Source organism: Neolamprologus brichardi, chromosome 14 (genome assembly GCF_056152115.1).
Source record: "Neolamprologus brichardi isolate AB-2024 chromosome 14, ASM5615211v1, whole genome shotgun sequence".
NCBI classification, from domain to species: Eukaryota; Metazoa; Chordata; class Actinopteri; order Cichliformes; family Cichlidae; genus Neolamprologus; species Neolamprologus brichardi.
Genome location: NC_142117.1, coordinates 32,533,608 through 32,552,409, shown reverse-complemented (window position 1 = coordinate 32,552,409; position 18,802 = coordinate 32,533,608). Strand labels below are relative to the sequence as shown.

Sequence of the window (18,802 nt, the reverse complement as noted above, 5' to 3'; positions counted from 1 at the left end):
AAAAAGGCCTGAACAAAAACTAGTAATAAACACTTTAACTGCCGAACGCCAGAATTGAGTAAAACTGCCTGTTAAAGGTGTTGCTTGATGCTACAGCTGGATATATTAGATGAGGCTTTGTTTCAAACAACAGCTTGCGGTGGGAAAGTTTCGGTATGCTCCGTGAGTGCAAAGGACTGTCTGCTGGCTCTGATACACTATCTCCCCTGCTGGGTGACTGACAGGCAAACGTAATAGTAAGCAGGTGGAAGAGGCCTTACCTGAAGGGCCGCTCTTCCATTACAATCCCTCCAAATGGAATCAAAGTGGCACAATGCACCCCACTGTTGCATCAAAGAGATCTCCCCATCTCTCATTAAGCTTGGTGCACAAAAGCTTTCCCCTTTGAAGACCTTCTCATCTGAAATCAGCAGTGTCTCACTGACAAGACAAAGTAACTACGGTGTTTCTCATTGCAATGTTGATATATAGGCAAAGAGTGAGCTGTCTCTACAAAAAAAAGAACATTATAGCAGATTTCTTTTTTTTGTTTGTGTGCCTCAAGGAAGGCAAAGATGTATAGCAAAGTCAAGGAATGTAGCTTGTAAATGTGACACAGATTATCTTAAACTCACTGTGAGTCATTTGGGGGAAGTGAAAACTTGTCGCTATTTAGCACAAACTGGAGACGAGTGCATAGTAAGGCTTTTTAATGGAACGCATTTATTCCTGCGACTTAAGGTTTTAAAAGCTTTTCCGCATCAATTTGTGTTAAGGTACTTCATTAAAACCCCAAAGAATTATTTAGAGGAGTGAAAGCACAACAAGGATGCTGCTGTGTAATTAGTGTTATAATGAGTATGTCAGTCACATTGTACGGTGAACCGGGGGTGCAGCAGACAGATGTTGTAATATGCCTGAAATTTAGCAGGTCAATTGGATAGTTTCTAAGATTCTTTTGAGATATGTTTCTCGAGCTTGCAGGGATTTTTGTGTAGAGGAAGTCTGTCAACTTTAAAACTTATTTTGAACTTAGTGAGGGTTTCAGAAATGTAATTGTTTCATAACCACCATCTTTGCGACTTGGATTTAAAAGGTTGACATACTAGGAGGAAGTTTCTTGTATTAAACTGAAGCCTGGATCAATTAGAAATTGCTAAATGGATTTCAACATAGTATCAGTGCGTTTTACAGAAAATGAAGTAATAATGTTTGATTTCCTGCTGGGGAAATTGTTTCTTTTTCATGCTTTGGATACTAAAACCCAGGAGGGTGTTAATTTGGTACCTTACATATGAAAGTACCATAATTATGATTATGTCGTTCAACCAGACACAGAAACTATATGTTTTATTGACTGAGATATAGTTGCCACCCCAAAACTAAAAATAACTGAATTGCTCTTGTAGAGTGTATGACTGCTATCCGTATTGGTTAAGTCCTAATAGTGAAATAAGTATGCAGTGTTTGCAGGAAGACTTTCAGTTTCAAATGTAGTGTTGTCCGTGTTTTGTCAGGCGCTGTCAGCAGATGGAATTTGGTAGTATGTGGTTGCCCTGAAGATGAGATAAAGGTTGTACCCAGGGGGTTTTGTTGTGCGATGACTGACAGCCATAGTCCTTTCTCATATCTCTCACACTGGGCACTAACTGGCATAGCTTTTCCATCCAGCAATGTCTTGCCTGGGTGGTCAGACCTCTGCTCTTTGATTAAAACCTATACAGGAGGATGGTACACAATACTATTGTTCCTTCAGTTACCTCTTACTGCATTCCCACTCTGAGAAGACTCATTGCTGCAAGTTAAATACTCTAATAGGAAAATTCAGTGCAGACTGAGCTAAAATGTGTGCTGAGTATATAATTAGACAACAATATTTTAAGGTGTTTAATGTAATGAAGTAAAATCAGAAGTGGGTTGCTTCCTTTTTTCACCTCTCTTACTCAGGCATCAGTATTTTTTTTCTTATACCAGTGTTTCACTTCATGTGGTAACATTTTCAGATTCACGCCTTATACGAGTTAGACTTGTTCCTCTCATTACTTCTGTGAAAAACATAGCACCATTTCGCTACACATATAGAAAGCAGAATGCACCAAATTCCTGTTCCTGACAGAATAGGTGTCTAAGAATAAGATGAAATATTGAGGGAACCACAGAGACTATAGTTCCTATATACAATGTGTCCTTTGTTCCATATTTTCTTCCTTTCTTACAGAATGAACTACTAATGTTTGGTAACAATGTTACATGTGATGCATATTATTATATTTTCTTGATATGACCAATACAGAAACTGAATTGCTTTTTGAAGTTGTGAAGACTTTGCATTTATTGTATTTAGTGACAGTCCATTATGCATTGGAGGCTACAACTGCCTTAATTATTCATAGCATGCATTCAACAAAGTGCTGGTAAATGGTAAATGGCCTGTATTTGTATAGCGCTTTACTAGTCCCTAAGGACCCCAAAGCGCTCTACACAACCAGTCATCACACACACATTCACACACTGGTGATGGCAAGCTACACTGTAGCCACAGCCACCTTGGCCTGTTGATATATTGATATATAATAGCTTCACAAAATTGTTGCAGATTTGTAACCAACACCTTCATGATGGATCTTGAAATATATGGTAAATGGTTGCTTTCCTACTCTACCTGAGTACTCAAAGTACTTTTTACAACTTGTCTCATTCACCCAAGCACTTCTTTCTGTGCTTTCTAGTACTTTCTATCTAACATTCACACACATTCATACTCAGAGAGCAGCTTGAGGTTAGTATTATGCCGAAGGCATGCAAAGTGGAGCAGCCAGGGATCGGACCACCAAACTTCTGATTAGTATATGACATGCCCTACCTCCTGAGCTACATTCACCCTAATCTAGTAACTGTGGAGGACATTTAAGTTGCAAACTCTGTTTAAGACTATATGAGTTATGTGACACTCACATCCTGCTGAAAGTGCCCATTAGAACATAACAACACTGTAGTTATAAAGGGATGGACACAGTCAGCAACTGCCCAGTTAGGCTGCTGTGTGTAAATGATGTTCAAATTGGCCCAAGAGGCTTAAAGTGGACCAGAAAGAAGCCCTTGTCATTATACCACTAGGAGCAGCTCAAACTGTTCAAGGTACATGTTAGGAGAGATTCGTGCTTTCTACCTCCACCATATGTTACAGCACAAATCAACACCGATGTCATTACCCATATTACAAATTAACATGTTTCCAATGTTCTAATACTATAGATATATGTTTATATATATATATGTATCCCGGCCAAAATAGACAGCATGGCTGTCTATTTACCAGAATGCCTTACCATTAGCCAGTGGTACTACCCTGCCAATTTTGTGAGCCTGTGCCCACTGTAACCTCAATTTTTCTAATCTTAGGTGACAGCAGCCTATTGGGCACCAGTAGCAATGGAATGTTCCTGAAGTCTCTTGACTGGTCTTTTAATTCTTTAGCAGAGTAGATTTTCTTGGCCATGTCTGCATGCCAGATGCATTGAGTTTGCACAGGTGTAACAAATAAACTGTCCAGTGAGTCTGTGCATTTAGATGCAGATTTCCAACAGTAAACATTCACGTTCAAACCAATAAAGCCTGGAATATGTTATGCTGATTACACCTTTACTGTTTCCCTGAGGATAAAACAATTAAGCTGTTCATTTATCTTCCTTTATACTGATCCCCCTGCCATTTATCTTTGCTGCTGCTAGTTTCAGCGGGACGGTTTCTTTGTAAGTGGTTGTGCTATATTTTCTGGAATATACGTTTGATGACCAGCGGGTCAAAGTTATTTGCGCTAATTCCTGATCTTAGTAAATAATGCATTTAAATAGAAAACAAATACATAATTGTTGCGCTAGCTCTCGTTTAAACATTGCCCAAAGTAAAATGTGGTACATTGAGGTATAGTTATAAGCGAATCTTACCAGAATGACTCAAAAGACTCAAATCTTATTCTTCTACTTCTTTGAGCTGCTTCCTTTAGCGGTTGCCACAGTGGATCAGTTGCCTCCATCTCACCCTATGCCTAGCATCCACCTCTGTCACACCAACCCTCTGCATGTTCTGCTTGTCTATATCCATGAACCTCCTCAGTGGTCTTCTTTTCCTCCTGCCCGGCAGCTCCTTATTCTATATTCTTTCTTCAATATATCATAATTCCCTCCCCTGCACATGTCTAAACCATCTCAGCCTTGCCTATCTTTGTCTCCAAACCACTCAACCTCAGCTGTCCTTCTGATATACTCATTTCTAACCCTGTCCGTTCTGGTCATTCCGAGTAAAAACCTTAGCTTCTTCAAACCTGCTACCTCTCTGCTAGCTCAGCTTCCTGTCTTTTTGTTAGTGCTACTGAATCCAAACCATAAATCATAGAAGGCCTCACCACCATCTAGTAAGCCTTCCCTTTCACATGTGCTGCTATCTCTTAACCACAAATCACCCCTGACACTCATCTCCACCTTGCACTCTCTTCTTCCCTTTTCTTGTGCACTGTCCATCTCCACACCTTGTACCTTCATGGTTACAATTACTCATTCACACACACGTATGTATACTAAAATCTATTTTCACAAGCACATTTATACAAATATCTAATTTATTATAAGATCTAAAGTGTAAATCAATCAATCTTCAGATCATTCTTTATTATATGTGGGTATAAAAAACTCTGCCAGTCAACTCACCTATAAATATTATACAGAAGTACACACAATCACACATATTACACTCTGGTTTCAAAAAGAGCAGTGATATCAGGTTTATTACATAGACCTTCATTGTTGTTTCCCTAGTCTTTACTTTCTTTGTGCCCACGTAATTCATAACACAGCTGCAGAAATTGAGCTGCGAGTTCGACTGCTTTGATAGTAATAACAATAGTTTTTAGATGATATTAATCGCCCATCAGTGGTTTCTTTTCAGTACTAATTAGAGTGAGTGAGTAACGAACAAAAGTATTGTAATTTTTATCAGCTATTCAGGAAAAGCGCTAAAGTATTGACCAACTTCTGAACTTGTTTCTGCCCCAACCACTGTGCCAGCTACATAGCTCATGCATAAATAGTGTTAATGCTTATTATGGGTAATCTAGTAGTTTGAAAAAGGTTGAAATGAAGGACATTTTTTTTTTACCTTTCAATAAAAATGTAAAAATTGGGAGCTGCTTTATTTATTTATGTTGCTGCTCATTTGCTGAGGTATAGTTTTGAGGAGATGCATAACTTGAATGCTGATGCTGAAAGTATCCCTTTTTGTTTCAGTTTCATAATTATATTTTTTTTTTCTACAAAGCTCATTCAAAACCCTTCTTTTTAAGAAGAGCACCCAATCTTTTTAACAGTTTAATGTTTCCCATGAGCAGCCCATAACTCTGTGATTAAAGAGCAGGAAATCAATACAAACTGACTCCATCACATTTACTTTTGATAATATAAAGATTTCAAGTCTGTGTCGACTCTTTCATTTGTTATTAAGCTGAAGTCTGTGAAGTCAGCTCAAGTCAATTTATTTGTACAGGCCAAAATTACATGCAATGGTTTACAGAGATATGAAACATAAAACTACATTAAAAACAAGAAATGAAACAGAATCATCAACATGTCAAAGAGAAAAAAAATGAAAAGAGAAAAAAATAAAGTACAATGAGCTAAACAAAACCAGTTACACAGAGACACAGAGAACGAGAGAGAGAGATGGAATGAGAAAACATGCTTGCAAATAATAGTCACTGCAGCTGCATAATTAACATTTCTCTCCACCATTATGAAACCATTGGACTGAGTAACAGAACATTACCTTTCTGAGCGACAGAAACACCATCATTTCCTAAACCTTGAGCTCTTCTGAACCTATATTATTTGTAAATTCAGTTCTTTTGAGGAGAGAGAAGATTTAGTATTGTTCAAATAAAAGTACATTTGTTCTATAACTATTAAGATTACTCAAGATGTGCCGTATAGTACTAAGGCATCAATCAATTCAATTACCTGTGCAAATATTATTCAGCTATCAATATTAAGCAAAATGCTTAAAGAAGAATCTCTCTGAAAGTTTCTTGAAAGTATCCACAGACTTTACTTCCTTAACATTTTGAGGTAGACTGAGTTTGGGGGCAGATTTAATGGATGTCTACCAATTTGGCAGTGGAATATCTAAGAGTGCAGATAAGGTGAAATTTTGGTAATATTGCTGAGATGAAAGGCACAATTAATGCGCGACTTTATGCTCAGTCACTCCTAAATAAGCATGACTCTTAATGTCTGGTTTTATCCAGTGTGTTTACTTGCCAAATGAGCGCCTTCAATTTCATTGAGGTAAAATAATTTACCTTTTATCTTCATTAACTTTTATTTATTTATTAATGCCAGTTAAATCCAGGGCTAGAGTTCAGCATATATAGTTGTGTGTCATTTGCGTTACTATGGCGATGAATATCGTAGCAGTAGCAGACCAACACACCTGAATTTTTCATCACCCCAAGAAGTGCCATTAGATTCCTGATCTCCACAGCTGAAAAAGAATTTCCTACTGGAGATATTTAATCCGATTCAGGAAATAGCATCATATTAGGAAAAACCTACAAGTAGTCATGATGGTGAATAAAGTAATCAAATTTGCCAAAAGCTAAACATAAATTAAAAACAGCCTTAGCATCATAGTTGAGTGTTAAATCTCTAATTATTATTTTATTTAATTTATTTTTGTGTGCAGACAGGCTTGAATGCCTTCTGTTTAATGATTGTTGAGACAAAGAAAATAAATACAATTTAAAAATATACTTTAACCTGGAAAGTGAAGGTTTGCGTTTTATTTCAGCCACACAATTATATTAAAGACAGGAGGTAAATTTGAGAATTGTCTTTAGTGCAGATGAAGAATGTGGTGGGGTTAATATTTTATCTTATATATATATATATCTATAGATATAGATATATATATATATATATATATATATATGTATATATGTATATGTGTATATATATATATATATATATATATATATATATGTATATATGTATATGTGTATATATATATATATATATATATATATATATATATATATATATATATATATATATATATATATATATATACACATATGGTTTTCTTTTTTGTAACAGGATGGAGTATTCCTCACATTTTCCAGAGGTGTGATATTCCTCATCTCAAGAGAACAATAGTCTAGGGTTGCCTTCATTATCAGCAGTCATTTTTCAGGAATAATTTCCTCTGGCTTTTCTGACAGCTTTGTTATAAGATGCAACACTTTCTTTATAAGCTAGTAGATGGACTTCTAATTGAGTTTTCCTCCATCTCCTCTAAGCTACTCTGCAGACCCTTTTGAGCTCCTAGATAGAGGTGCTCAACCATGGGGATGATTTAACAGAGCACTTTTTTCCTACTTTGATTGGCATAATTAAATCTAGTAAATTAATTAAAGTGCTATTTCTTGTTAGTCATATCATCAACTGAATAGTTAGTATTAATTTTGATGTCTGAGAAAATGAGTTCAGATATATTAAGTTCGGTGCTGCTATAAAAGACCTTTTACTTGATACTTTTATGGGTTTTTGACCCCAAAGAAAAATAGCACCAAAACACTGTAGAGCAGTATCAGAGAGTAGAATGTTGTAGATATGTACAGCACAGATTAATAACAGAACTGTGTGACCATGCTCATTAGTAGGCTCATTAACCAAAATATCCCATGACTTTTGGGCCATTGCTGTTGCCATAGATATAAAGCAATATCAAAAATAATTTTGTTGAAGATTTCAATTCTATTATTTCAGAGCAGTCTGATAAGCAGTGAATAGCTTTTTGAATTGTGGTTGGTAGTTTATAAATTTTAGAAATGAGAACATTGGTTTTGCAAATGAACCAAGAGAAACAACATTGATGTTGAAGCTGAAGAATTAAGACAAAAGGTAAAGACCATATCCTATAATACCAAAACTTTTGTTGTAATTTTAATGTTTCATTTTCCTGGGTTTTGATAAAGGCTGTTAGGAAACATTACATTCAAGTGACTGTAACATTGGTAGGTTTGGCAAAGGTGGGGTTAATCTGAGCATCAGAGTTAAAAGATCATCCATTATTGATGGTCCTGTGAGCACACCCAGACAACTGCAGCATGGTATTGATCTGAAATCTGCAGTTTTAGAGTCAAAGTGGGAACGATAGGAGTGCATCAATGGCACAATACATTTTCTGAGTTCCTCTCAGTGCTGTTCAGTGCAGCCTCTGCAACATTTACAAGTGGTCAGACATACTTAAAACAACATATTTTTATGAACACTTCAGTGTGTGGTCTATTCGAGAAGAGAAGCTTTGCAGTTGTCTTTCTTAAATACATTGAAAATGAATGAATCAGTGCTGACTGTTAGGGTTAGAATAATATCAGACCTGTCAAGCAATTTCTGTTCCTGTGAAGTTTAGACCCTTTTAGTGAGGATACGCTATTTTATCCTGGGTAGCCACTATATCTTTTATAAACTGTCAAGCATCCTCTTACAGGCAATTTGCAGCAGAAAATGAAACTCAAAGGTTTGCAATTTTGTAACTTGATGGTTGCTCTTAAACTTTTTTTTATTGTATTAAAGATAATTTGGAGCCTTCTTAACGAGCAAAGTTCAAAGCTTTTTCAAGTATAAGAACAAACTGTATCCAAGCATGTAATCATAAACCTACGTGTGCCATTTACACTTGAAACCTGTAAAACCGCTGGTACTTAATAGTACTTAATGAGTCTTTTATATTTTTAATGAGTCTATTACATAAACACAGTTTTAGCCCCATATACTGTATCTGTGTCAATTTGTTTTTGTTTTTTTTTTACTTTTGAGGGGTTTTTTAGGTAAAGACTGTTGAAGAGAGAATAATTAAGGTAAGAAGCAATTAGTGAGTCATTGCCAACAATAGATATGAGAACACTGCATACATTTGAACTGAGTGAGCTGGCAAATAAAAGGCAAAAGGCATTTTAGAATATTTGCCTTGTTTTGTTTTTAATTATAAATCCAAAAGAAAGTTGAAATGTGAAAATATTCCCTCACGTGCCCGATCTTCACTCATTATTAAAATTTCACCTCAGCAGGCCCACACGTTAACTTTTACGTAACTGAGATATGAAACATATTCGCTTCACTTGCACAGTTAAAAACAGAGTAAAAATAACAACTGCAAGCAGAAATGAGGGAACCAAGTACTTCCCAATAACAACTTCATGTGATCATGTCAAAAGTAAGGCTTTTTCAATTGGCTGCATAATGCTTCTAAGGCTTAACTTGAAGATTATCAGGACTAGTTATGATGGCAAGTCAATTAGGCTGACATGACTAGTTGACATATCTTGACCTTGACTCCCCCGCACTTTTACCAGATGCAAGCGCTACTAATTATAAGCAGACACATTGAACATTATTTAGCAATACCCTTTTCTTCTAAAATGTATAATATGATCACTTCCAATTTTCTTTGTGCTGTTTCTGCTGCTTGTTAATGTCAGTGACAAGGCTGCAGAAGCTTGATTTGTATGGTACTTGTTCTGGTGGGGAGCAGAGCCAAAGTTTAACATTATAATGGGTAAAGTAGATTCGATGAAAAGCTGTTGAAAAATGCAATAAACACTGCCACATATATACAGATATACGCAGCAGTGTTCATTGCCATATATGGCATACATGAGATTGCATCTAATTATAACATGGCTGTGCAGTTTAGCGCAGCTATCAGGTTCCTCCACAATCACTAATCCACCAATACGAGGGAGTGACTGAAGTCGTCCTTTACAGAGCATATTCAAATACAAAATATTGTATTCACATCTTTTCATTTATTTGTTCCTGTTTTCATTTCACTTTTTTCCTGCTTTTTATGGATGCACTTCCTTTTATCCTGTCTCCACTGCCTGTGTCAACCCGTCTGTAATTCCCTCCCCCCACAGAAAGCGCAGAGTGGAGGAGTACTGGTAAATGAAAGATTTTTACCAGAAATACTTTTTATACTTAAAAGTCGACTGACTTGGGTCCACAGGAATTTCCTCAGCCTGAAGAAGATCAGATGAATGATTATTAAGTAAACCACAGAACACACAGATAGAAGTTACTGAATTCATTGAGAAGTTAAGTTTGACGCATCTTGGCATGCTCAAGAAGTAGACATTAAAATGAAGTGACTGCCCCCAGTTGGAGTTCGGAATTACAAACCAGTCAATTTGATTGGTTGGCAAAGATTCTTACAGCAAAGAGAGAAATAAGAAGATGGATAAGAACTCTTCTGGTGTCTATGCAGCTTCATTACTTGGCCCACAATTATAAGTGAGTCATGCGCTCGGTTAGCTTTATAGACGTCATCACTGTAGTTACTCTGACCCTTTCATTAAATGCAAAAAACGGCTGCCTTTCTTTCCTGCTTGTGATTTCAGTTGTAACTGTAATTAGATCTTCTCTTGAATCAAGGACCTGATTTCTACCATACATATCATTGGTTTATAGTGTACATCTGTGTGTAAGATGGAAACCAGATTTTAACTGAGTACTCTTTATTTTTGTCTTGTCCAACAGTTTAAAACTCCCTGGTGTATATGTGAAGGTGTGTATGTCTTTTAATGTGTGAAAAAATGGAGAATTTTTGTGTAGCTCTCATCCAAGCTGTTATTTGAGGGAGGAGAAAAATGAAACAACAGTAAGTTGCAAGTTGATGTAGCCTAATTGGGGAAATTAAGTACATTTTTTAATATCCCACATAAACTTTTGAAAACTGTTGACAAGGCAGGCAGAAAAATGTAGATATAAAAAAACATTAATCAGCTATTAAATAGTTTCGTGCAACTTTTTTTAAGCAGCAACAGAAGTTAAACTCATGGTGAGGTGTCTGTCTGTTCCCATTTAGTTCTTTTCTTTATTCCATGGATCAAAGAGAAAGTGGGAGGTTTTATATAAGGCAGGTAGGGTTCAGGAAATGATAACCTAGTCTTTTTTTCCCCATTGAGAGTATTAGATCAGAGACTGTTGAAGCACCTTTAATTCTTGACTGGACATGTTACACTCTGGTTGACTCATCAGTCCAAACAAAGAGAAATTGCTCTTGGCTAGTTCTGGCTCATTGCTATTAAGTCAAAGGTATAATACTTTGTATGAAGAGGACTTTACAAGCTAAGTAAACTTGTTCATAAACTTGTAGTTTTATGCATACAAATTTTAGAGACCCAGACAAAGAGCTTACGACTGTGCTGCCTGTGGCTCTAACAATGATTGCAGGAGGTCAGCCTTGTAACTTTCTGACTGCAGCTTGAATCAATTTTCTTTGTTATTGGATCATATTTGGACCAGTTCATGTGCTATGCTGCGGTATTCTGTTTCTCATTGCCACATTTGTAAATATGCCTCCAATCTTTATTGGACTTTAGCTTGCTTCTATTCATCAGCGGTTATTACTAAGGCTTATAAATACTGTCGTCATACAAAAAAATACTATGAAATTCTCCTGCTTTATTGTTAAATTCTTGTGACTCATTTAAATCTTTTAAAAAAATTCCACTGGCAGTCACATGCACTTGTGTTTTCATAGCTGGAAGGTTTTGGAGTACAAAAAATGACAGTACTCTCTGAAGGTTGTCAAAAAAGACATTTGATCAAGTTAAACTGTAGAATACAATAAAATCCTAGATTTATACCTAGCAGTGGGGAGTATCCAAGGGTGGAATTGTTCTATTGATTTGTATTTTCTGTGTGGGCTTTATCATTTTTGAGACAAAGGTTAGACAGTTCATCTGGGCTTATTTTTTCAGATCCAGGTATTATGATCAGGCACCAGTAAGTATTGCAAATGTGTGACTGTCAGTGGGCGTGTACATGGACAGACAGCAGTTCATAAAAGTGCATTATTTTGTTATCTGCTGTTATGAATTGTCGAGCTTTATGCTATTGTCAGTTTTCCAATGTTTAAAAGGAAAATATCTGTAGAAGTAGTAGGGCTGCAGTGATTTATCGAAAAACTTGAATAACTCAACTAAAAACTATCCTTGATGCAGAGTCTTTCCTTTGATGACTTGGAGACTTGCAGTAGAAATGAATTTAGAGGCCTTTTTTTGCATGCCAGTAAAAATGTACATGGGTCAGTAAAACTGAGCCACTGACCTGGGCTGTTAGGCTGGACACTAAATTATTGTTACCATTATTATTAATATGTACAGTATGAGAACACCTCTTTTCAGCAACAGGAAACGTTGCATCAAAGCACAGGTCAATCCTCAGTTCTCAGAATGTTAAGATGCTCACTTTTCTTAATTAAAGGCACCACGTGCTATTTTAAAGGCTTACAGACCATACTTACTCATTCACTAGCACACTTCAGCGAGCAGGCAAATACAAAGACACATACACATGAACAAACCATTGATCTATCTCATCCATACAATACTTTTAGAAGCATTTTTTGCCTCCTACTAATGTAAGAAAGCCTTTCAAAAAACTGAATAAAGGCTGTTTAATGAATGTTTTCATTTAGTTTGTGTTCAAAAGAAACCATTGAGCAGTTGATTTTAAAAGACTTGACTTTTGTCTGTTTTGAATATTTATTGTTGCCCATTAATAAGATAAAAACTAGGCCTATTTATATGCTGATGTTTTATGATGCAGCTGTGGTGCCCGGGGAAATAATTCCTTGCAACTTGACAATAATTAAAGCAATGCTATTGGATGTAGTTGTTATCTTGATATGGTATAACCATATGAAATTTCTGTCATTTGACTAACCACGTGTCAGTCTCAACTTATAGAACTTGTAGCTGTTCTGGGTTCTGCTTTGTTTCCGCTTTGACAACAAGTTCTGGGAGCAAAATTTTGGCACCCTTTACCAGGTGTTGCAAAATCTATTTCCAGTTATTGTGTGGGAAGCGATGGGGCACAAGGCTTTTGCTCATAATTGGCAAAAAGATCTGTTATATGAACTGCAATAAATGCAGCAACAGAGCAGAAACCAGTAATTTGTCTCTGTGTCCACTAAACTTTTTTGATGTGGAACAGCAGAATATGTTTTGCCCGAAGTGTGTCTTGTTTTCAGCAACATGCATCTGCTTGTTCCCATTTTTGTGAAAGTGGAAAAGCAAAATAAAGTAAAATCTAGTGCATAAGCAAAGTCTGCGAATTATATATGGTTATTGCGTATAGTCCAAGGAGGTCACATTAAATTTGCATTAAATTACATTACATTTTTCTTTATAATGTGCAATAAAATTTGATTCATGTGTCTTCAGTGTGCTTTTCATCTGTGGTATGCCTCATCTGACGCTCAGCCCGTCTGATTTTCCAGATCTTTCTGCTGCCGTCCAGAAGTTCTCCCAGTCTCTGCAGGAGTTCCAGTTTGAGTGCATAGGAGATGCAGAGACAGATGATGAGATGAACATCGGTGAGTCCAGTTTAACAAGGCACAGAGTATTCATCTCCTGCTAACGTTTCATCTCTTGCATCACATCAATCAGATTTTTTTTAATCAAATTTTTCTTTTATGTTTTAGTTTCTCATGGGAAAACAGTTGCTGTGCCCACATGTATCATGCGGGCACTTGTCTTGTAAAGGTCACATGCTCAAACGATTCGTTTATAGTTAACCTTTATATTAGTAAAAGTAATTAACGAAGAAAGAAAATGCTGTAACACTAATGCTGTTCATTTTTTCAAATAAAATCCAGCGTGATCTTGGAATGGGGTTTGGCTGTGTATGGATGTTAAGCTTGTCTGCTGTGCATGTATAATTAATGCTATTGATTTGCTTATGATGCTTTTCCTGTATCTTTTCAAGCCTATATGAGATCAAAGGGACTAATTGTGATCAGTGTCAGAGATTAATGGAGGTGCAAACCTCCTAGCCTCCAAGAGGAATATGAAAGCAGCTGTGCAGAGGGCCTCGTTGGCTCTAATGGGCATGACTCCCAGTTTGGCCTCCTCTTCGTCTCCGTTTTTTGCACTGCTCATTATCCCCAGCTTGAGTCTTTCGCTCTGTGGAGCTGTAGACTGCTGAATTACTGTCCATCTGTGAGGGCTAGACTAGATATCGACCTCCTCTACAGGCTGTAATGTTCATCTGAATGCAAAATGAATAGTCCTTTTTTTCCCTCACAAAGCTGTTGTTACTGTGTGATGGCCATGGGTGCAGGAGACCAATTATATTTATTGGAAAAATCCACATCCAAATCTAAACCTCATTAGAATCAAGCACACTTTAATTAGAGACCCTTCCCTTGACTTCCCTTGTAATTAAGAATCTGATGATTTTAGACTCAACAATGGATGTTTTAGCAGCGCACCTGTAACTGAACCTTTTTGGCGATGCATGAAACTGGCACAGGAGAAATGGTTGTGATGACAGTTTCATGCCACGTGTTGGGAAGCATTTGTGGACTGTTATTTATAAATGTTGGAAAATTTGTGTCCAGGTCTTCAGTATCCTTCCTGCAATACTACTCTGTTCATTCACCACCTCGGGGAGAAAAGGCCACGATTACTATTTGAGGAAAAAACAGCCTGTTGAAATCAATCTAGTCATCAATGAAACTGAACTTTCTGACTGACATAGCTAGACCCTTGTGTGAATGCCAGCCATGATCTTGATGCAGTATTGGTATAGTTCACTTTGATGCTCCTTACTTCCCCACATAACATTGGGATCCTGTATGTGCTGCCAGACAGGTTCATCTGACCTTCTATTGATTTCAGTCTATGACTTCCTGCAGTGACATTCACATTCCAAGCCAGAATGGGGCGAAAAGATTGATGTGGCTATAGAAATTTAAATCTTTAGAAAAGTTACAGCCCCAACTCATAGAAGGTCAATCCTTCAGTCGACAAGAACTGTTCAAATGTGGAATAAGTGAGATGAGCAAAAATCCAGCTCCGAAATATTAAATATGGAACAGAAAAAGCATCATTTTAAGCACATAAAATTGATTGTAAACATACAGCTCTTGTTGTTTAGCTACAGTGTGCAGAAAAATGTACATTTAAAAAGCTTATCTTCCCAATTCATCCGTTCCTAAGGTACTAGACTTTATTTAATTTAGTGATTCATCGGGTTTATTGCCTTTCCTCCACTTAGCAGTGAATGATATGCAAGTTATAACCCCACTTTGACTCCCATTTCCTTTCTTCACAGTCTAATCTTGTCCCATCAGTGGCTCCAGCTGTGCCCTTTACCCCCTGAGAGGTTTTCACCGTTGATAGAGGAACTGGTAGCATTAATAGGAGGCCAGCCTGCCTGCAGGATCACTGGCACAAAATCATTGCTCCCCAGTCTTTAAAAGCTTTGGTGTGTAAATGGACCAAAGTGTCTAAGATGATGCATGGGTCCCTATGCCAGGCTGTCGGGGTTGATAATGATGTTACTGTGTTGGCAAGCAGAGCAGCTCGACCGCTGCTAAATGGCTAGACATTGGGTGACACAGGGGCTGACCGAGACAGGCCACGTTGTATCTGGCCTTATATTTAATGAAGCTGTGAAGCTATCAAGGCACAGCTCTGTGTCAGATAAGCCTCGATGCATTGTATGCTGAATTCATCTGGCCCTGCAAAATGTAATATAAGCCACTGAAGTATAACCCTGATGGCAGGAACATATCTCTATCACATCAGTCTCTCCTGTATTGTGACAGTATATTGCAAACCCTAGCTGTGGGAGAAAATAAAGGGAAGCAATCAGTGGGTTCAATTGAAGTATTGTTTTTTGTTGGTTTATTATTCCTTTCTTTTTACTGCTGGTCTTGGCTTAAATTGGACAGCTGCATGCTTTTATTAGGTTCTAAAATGTACTGCACTGAAAGGTCTGAAGCTGCAGTGCAAATAAACATTTTAGCATCGCGCCTCTCCAGTGCTCGTAGGGTGCCAGGACCAGCTGACGTTTAACGGCTATGCTTTTTTTTCTGCTTACGTTTTTTTTAATCATGTGACTGTGTCAACAGCCCAGTTCACTGTGTGTACTCTCTCAGCTGTGAATATATTGGGAAATGGGGACTCATACATACTTATATATATTGACCAAACATTTTAATATGCCGATATGTCTTATTCTGTTTCAGCCCAGTCATTCAAAGAGTTCTCGCAGCTGTTGAACACCGTTGAAGAGGAAAGAAGACGCTTGGTAAGAATGCAATTTTAGACACCAAACAAAACCATAATTAAGATTTCAAACAGAAGCGCCGCAGTCTTTATTGCATCCGGTGATTGACAGCGATTTTTCTAACTTGATATACAACAATAAAACAAAATCGCATTCGCTAAAGCAAATATTGCCAATTATCTAGTTAATAGTTTCCTCTTATTTTATTTTGCGTGTTGAAAGTACGTTCACTTTTAATCTGTTTGCTTTGCTAAATCCAAACATTTGATTTTAAACATGGATTTTGTGTCTGGAATTTATAGTAGTCAATCAAGATGATAGAAATATCAGTGAGTTTGTGGTTGCAGTGGGCGGTCATATAAAGTTTTGCCGCAATGCTAATGATTAGTTGATGTAGTTGTAGCTCACAAAAAGCAAAACGGAACAGTAGCTGTTTATTTTACCATAATTAAATCAATTTGATTTGTTACTTATACTGAGTACTTAGTAGATCTGCTGTACCCTGTTGACCAGAGCATCACAGTCTCTAGTTACACAGCTTTACTAACTTAGTGTATAAGAACATAAGCCATTACTGAATTATAGAAACTGACATTCTTTAGAGGTTTTCATTCTTGGAGGAAACATTTTTCCTATGGGTTTCAGATGACTGGAAGTCAACAGAGCATAACATAATGATTGATATAGGTAGTAATATGAAAATACATTAAAATGGCAACGGAATGGAGAAACTTTGGCAAAACAATTTAAAGCCCCACATTTTCTTTGATGGGATTTTGAACTAAGATCGTTGGCTTTTTTTTTAAGCATGGTACAAAAAGTGGCAGTTATGGCTCCGGTTGGCTGGTTTAAAGGTCAGAAAAAAAGGCTTCCAACTCCGCTGAATGCCTGCAGACAAACCAGGCATGACATAAAGGGCAAGGGCATTGGAGGGGGCCTGGGGGAGGGGCTTATGCCCCACCTGGTGTGAGAATGTTGCAGAACTGAGCCCACACACATACACACACACACACCTCAACCAACAGTATGGCAGACACATTTTTTTGTGTGTTTGTCATAATTTAATTATTTGGCTAATGACAGCATAGAGATATCTGTTGAAAAGAACAGAGTATTTGTCTGTGCACACCTCCACGTCATCTTATCCATGCATGGTTTTTCTAGTGTGGATTAGACGGTTAGAAAGCACAGTTGTAGAGTTTAAACAGTACAGTGAAACATAAAATGCTTTGTAGTATTTTTGCTTTTACTTTTACTTTATTTGTTGTAAAGTTGCACATCTTTAAAGTTTAGGTTTTACAACTTTGTTAGTTCCCCTGAGTCGATGTTTTCATGCAGAAAAAGAACATATCCCGTGCCTAGCATTTAAAGGTAAAAGTAGCTGTTTATGACAGTGGCACTAAGAGATGTCTCAAGGCAGCAATTACATTAGTCTACATACTTCAGCTGTACATCTGATTTAAGAGGTCTGATATGCAAATGTGACCAGCTGCAGGTTAGCAGTTATAGGTTTTGCAATTACCTCAGACATTTTCATTAGGACTGTGTTCACCGTGACGGAGGAATCTACAAACTTTATACTGCCACGTTTTTTAGACTGCAGAGAGTAAATGTTTGATACCAAAACTTTTATTTGAGATAGCTCACTGAAGTTTAAGGTACAGATCTCACATAGGTTTGCATGTCTACAATATGTGTTGCATATATACAGCTATACTGATAAGCATTCACCCTCACATTCACACCCCACTTCTCACGCTAGGTAGCTGGGATGGGCTACGAGCTACCATATCAGATAAGTGATAGACGATGGATGGATGGATGTGTGGATGGATGGATGGACATGGCTATGCTGTACCCATGCTTCTATGTTCTTGGATAGGCTTGCAATATATTTCTAAAATTATGTAGAGTTTCAGTGAATGTGAATGCAAATCTCACAGCTGACACTCAAAGCACAACTTAATTTTATGATGGAAAGAGTTGCACTTAAAGAAATGGGTCATCTCTCGTTAGACTACATACCTTTAAGGAATATTGTGTCATCCTAATCATTTTACAAGAATAAAGGTAACATTAATAAATGTATGTCACCTGCGAAACATGTTTCTTTTCTTTTTTTCCAAAGCTCAGATGCCTACAAATGCATTAGATCATGCGTCTTCTTCGCAGTTAGTCAATTATTGCCAATCTATTTCACCGGCATCGCCAATTTTAACCAAGGTTAACCTTTTGTTTAACCAGGAAGTGAGCTCTTGAGATAAAAAATCTTTTTTTGCAAGCCTGTCCTGGGTTGATGATGGCAACATTAAGCTAGCATGTTTTTTTGTTTGGTTTGTTTTTGGGGTGGTTTCACTAATCTGAGCTCCCAGAGAAAAACCTGCACAAGCACCCTAAGAGCTTCTTGCTGCGCGTCATTAGCAAAGCAACAATTGATAAATCATTATTCCATGTGCTCTTTGGATGTTGCATCAATGCAACACCCAAGGAGCATTTTCTATACGTAAACATAATTATCATCTAATAAAGAGCAGCAGGCCTTTCATTAGTGAGGTTGCCAGGCAGGCCCTGAGTCAGAAGGAGACTGCTTAAGAGCTTTGTATTTGAACTTTTTTGTATTTGAACAGTGATCGTGGAGATTTCGTCTGCTTTCACACAACATCAAAATTCTTACAAAGTTAATGTTCACT

At 37.2% G+C, this 18,802-nt stretch overlaps 1 protein-coding gene across 1 annotated transcript in view; it reads left to right on the top strand.

Moving 5' to 3' along the window:
• Nucleotides 1-18,802, top strand: part of arhgap42b (Rho GTPase activating protein 42b) — a 76,587-nt gene that overhangs the window by 10,162 nt on the left and 47,623 nt on the right. Inside the window, exons 2-3 of the mRNA XM_035910239.2 lie at nucleotides 13,315-13,410; nucleotides 16,072-16,133. Coding sequence (XP_035766132.2) covers nucleotides 13,315-13,410; nucleotides 16,072-16,133 — 158 coding nt within the window. The remainder of the gene's footprint in view (nucleotides 1-13,314; nucleotides 13,411-16,071; nucleotides 16,134-18,802) is intronic.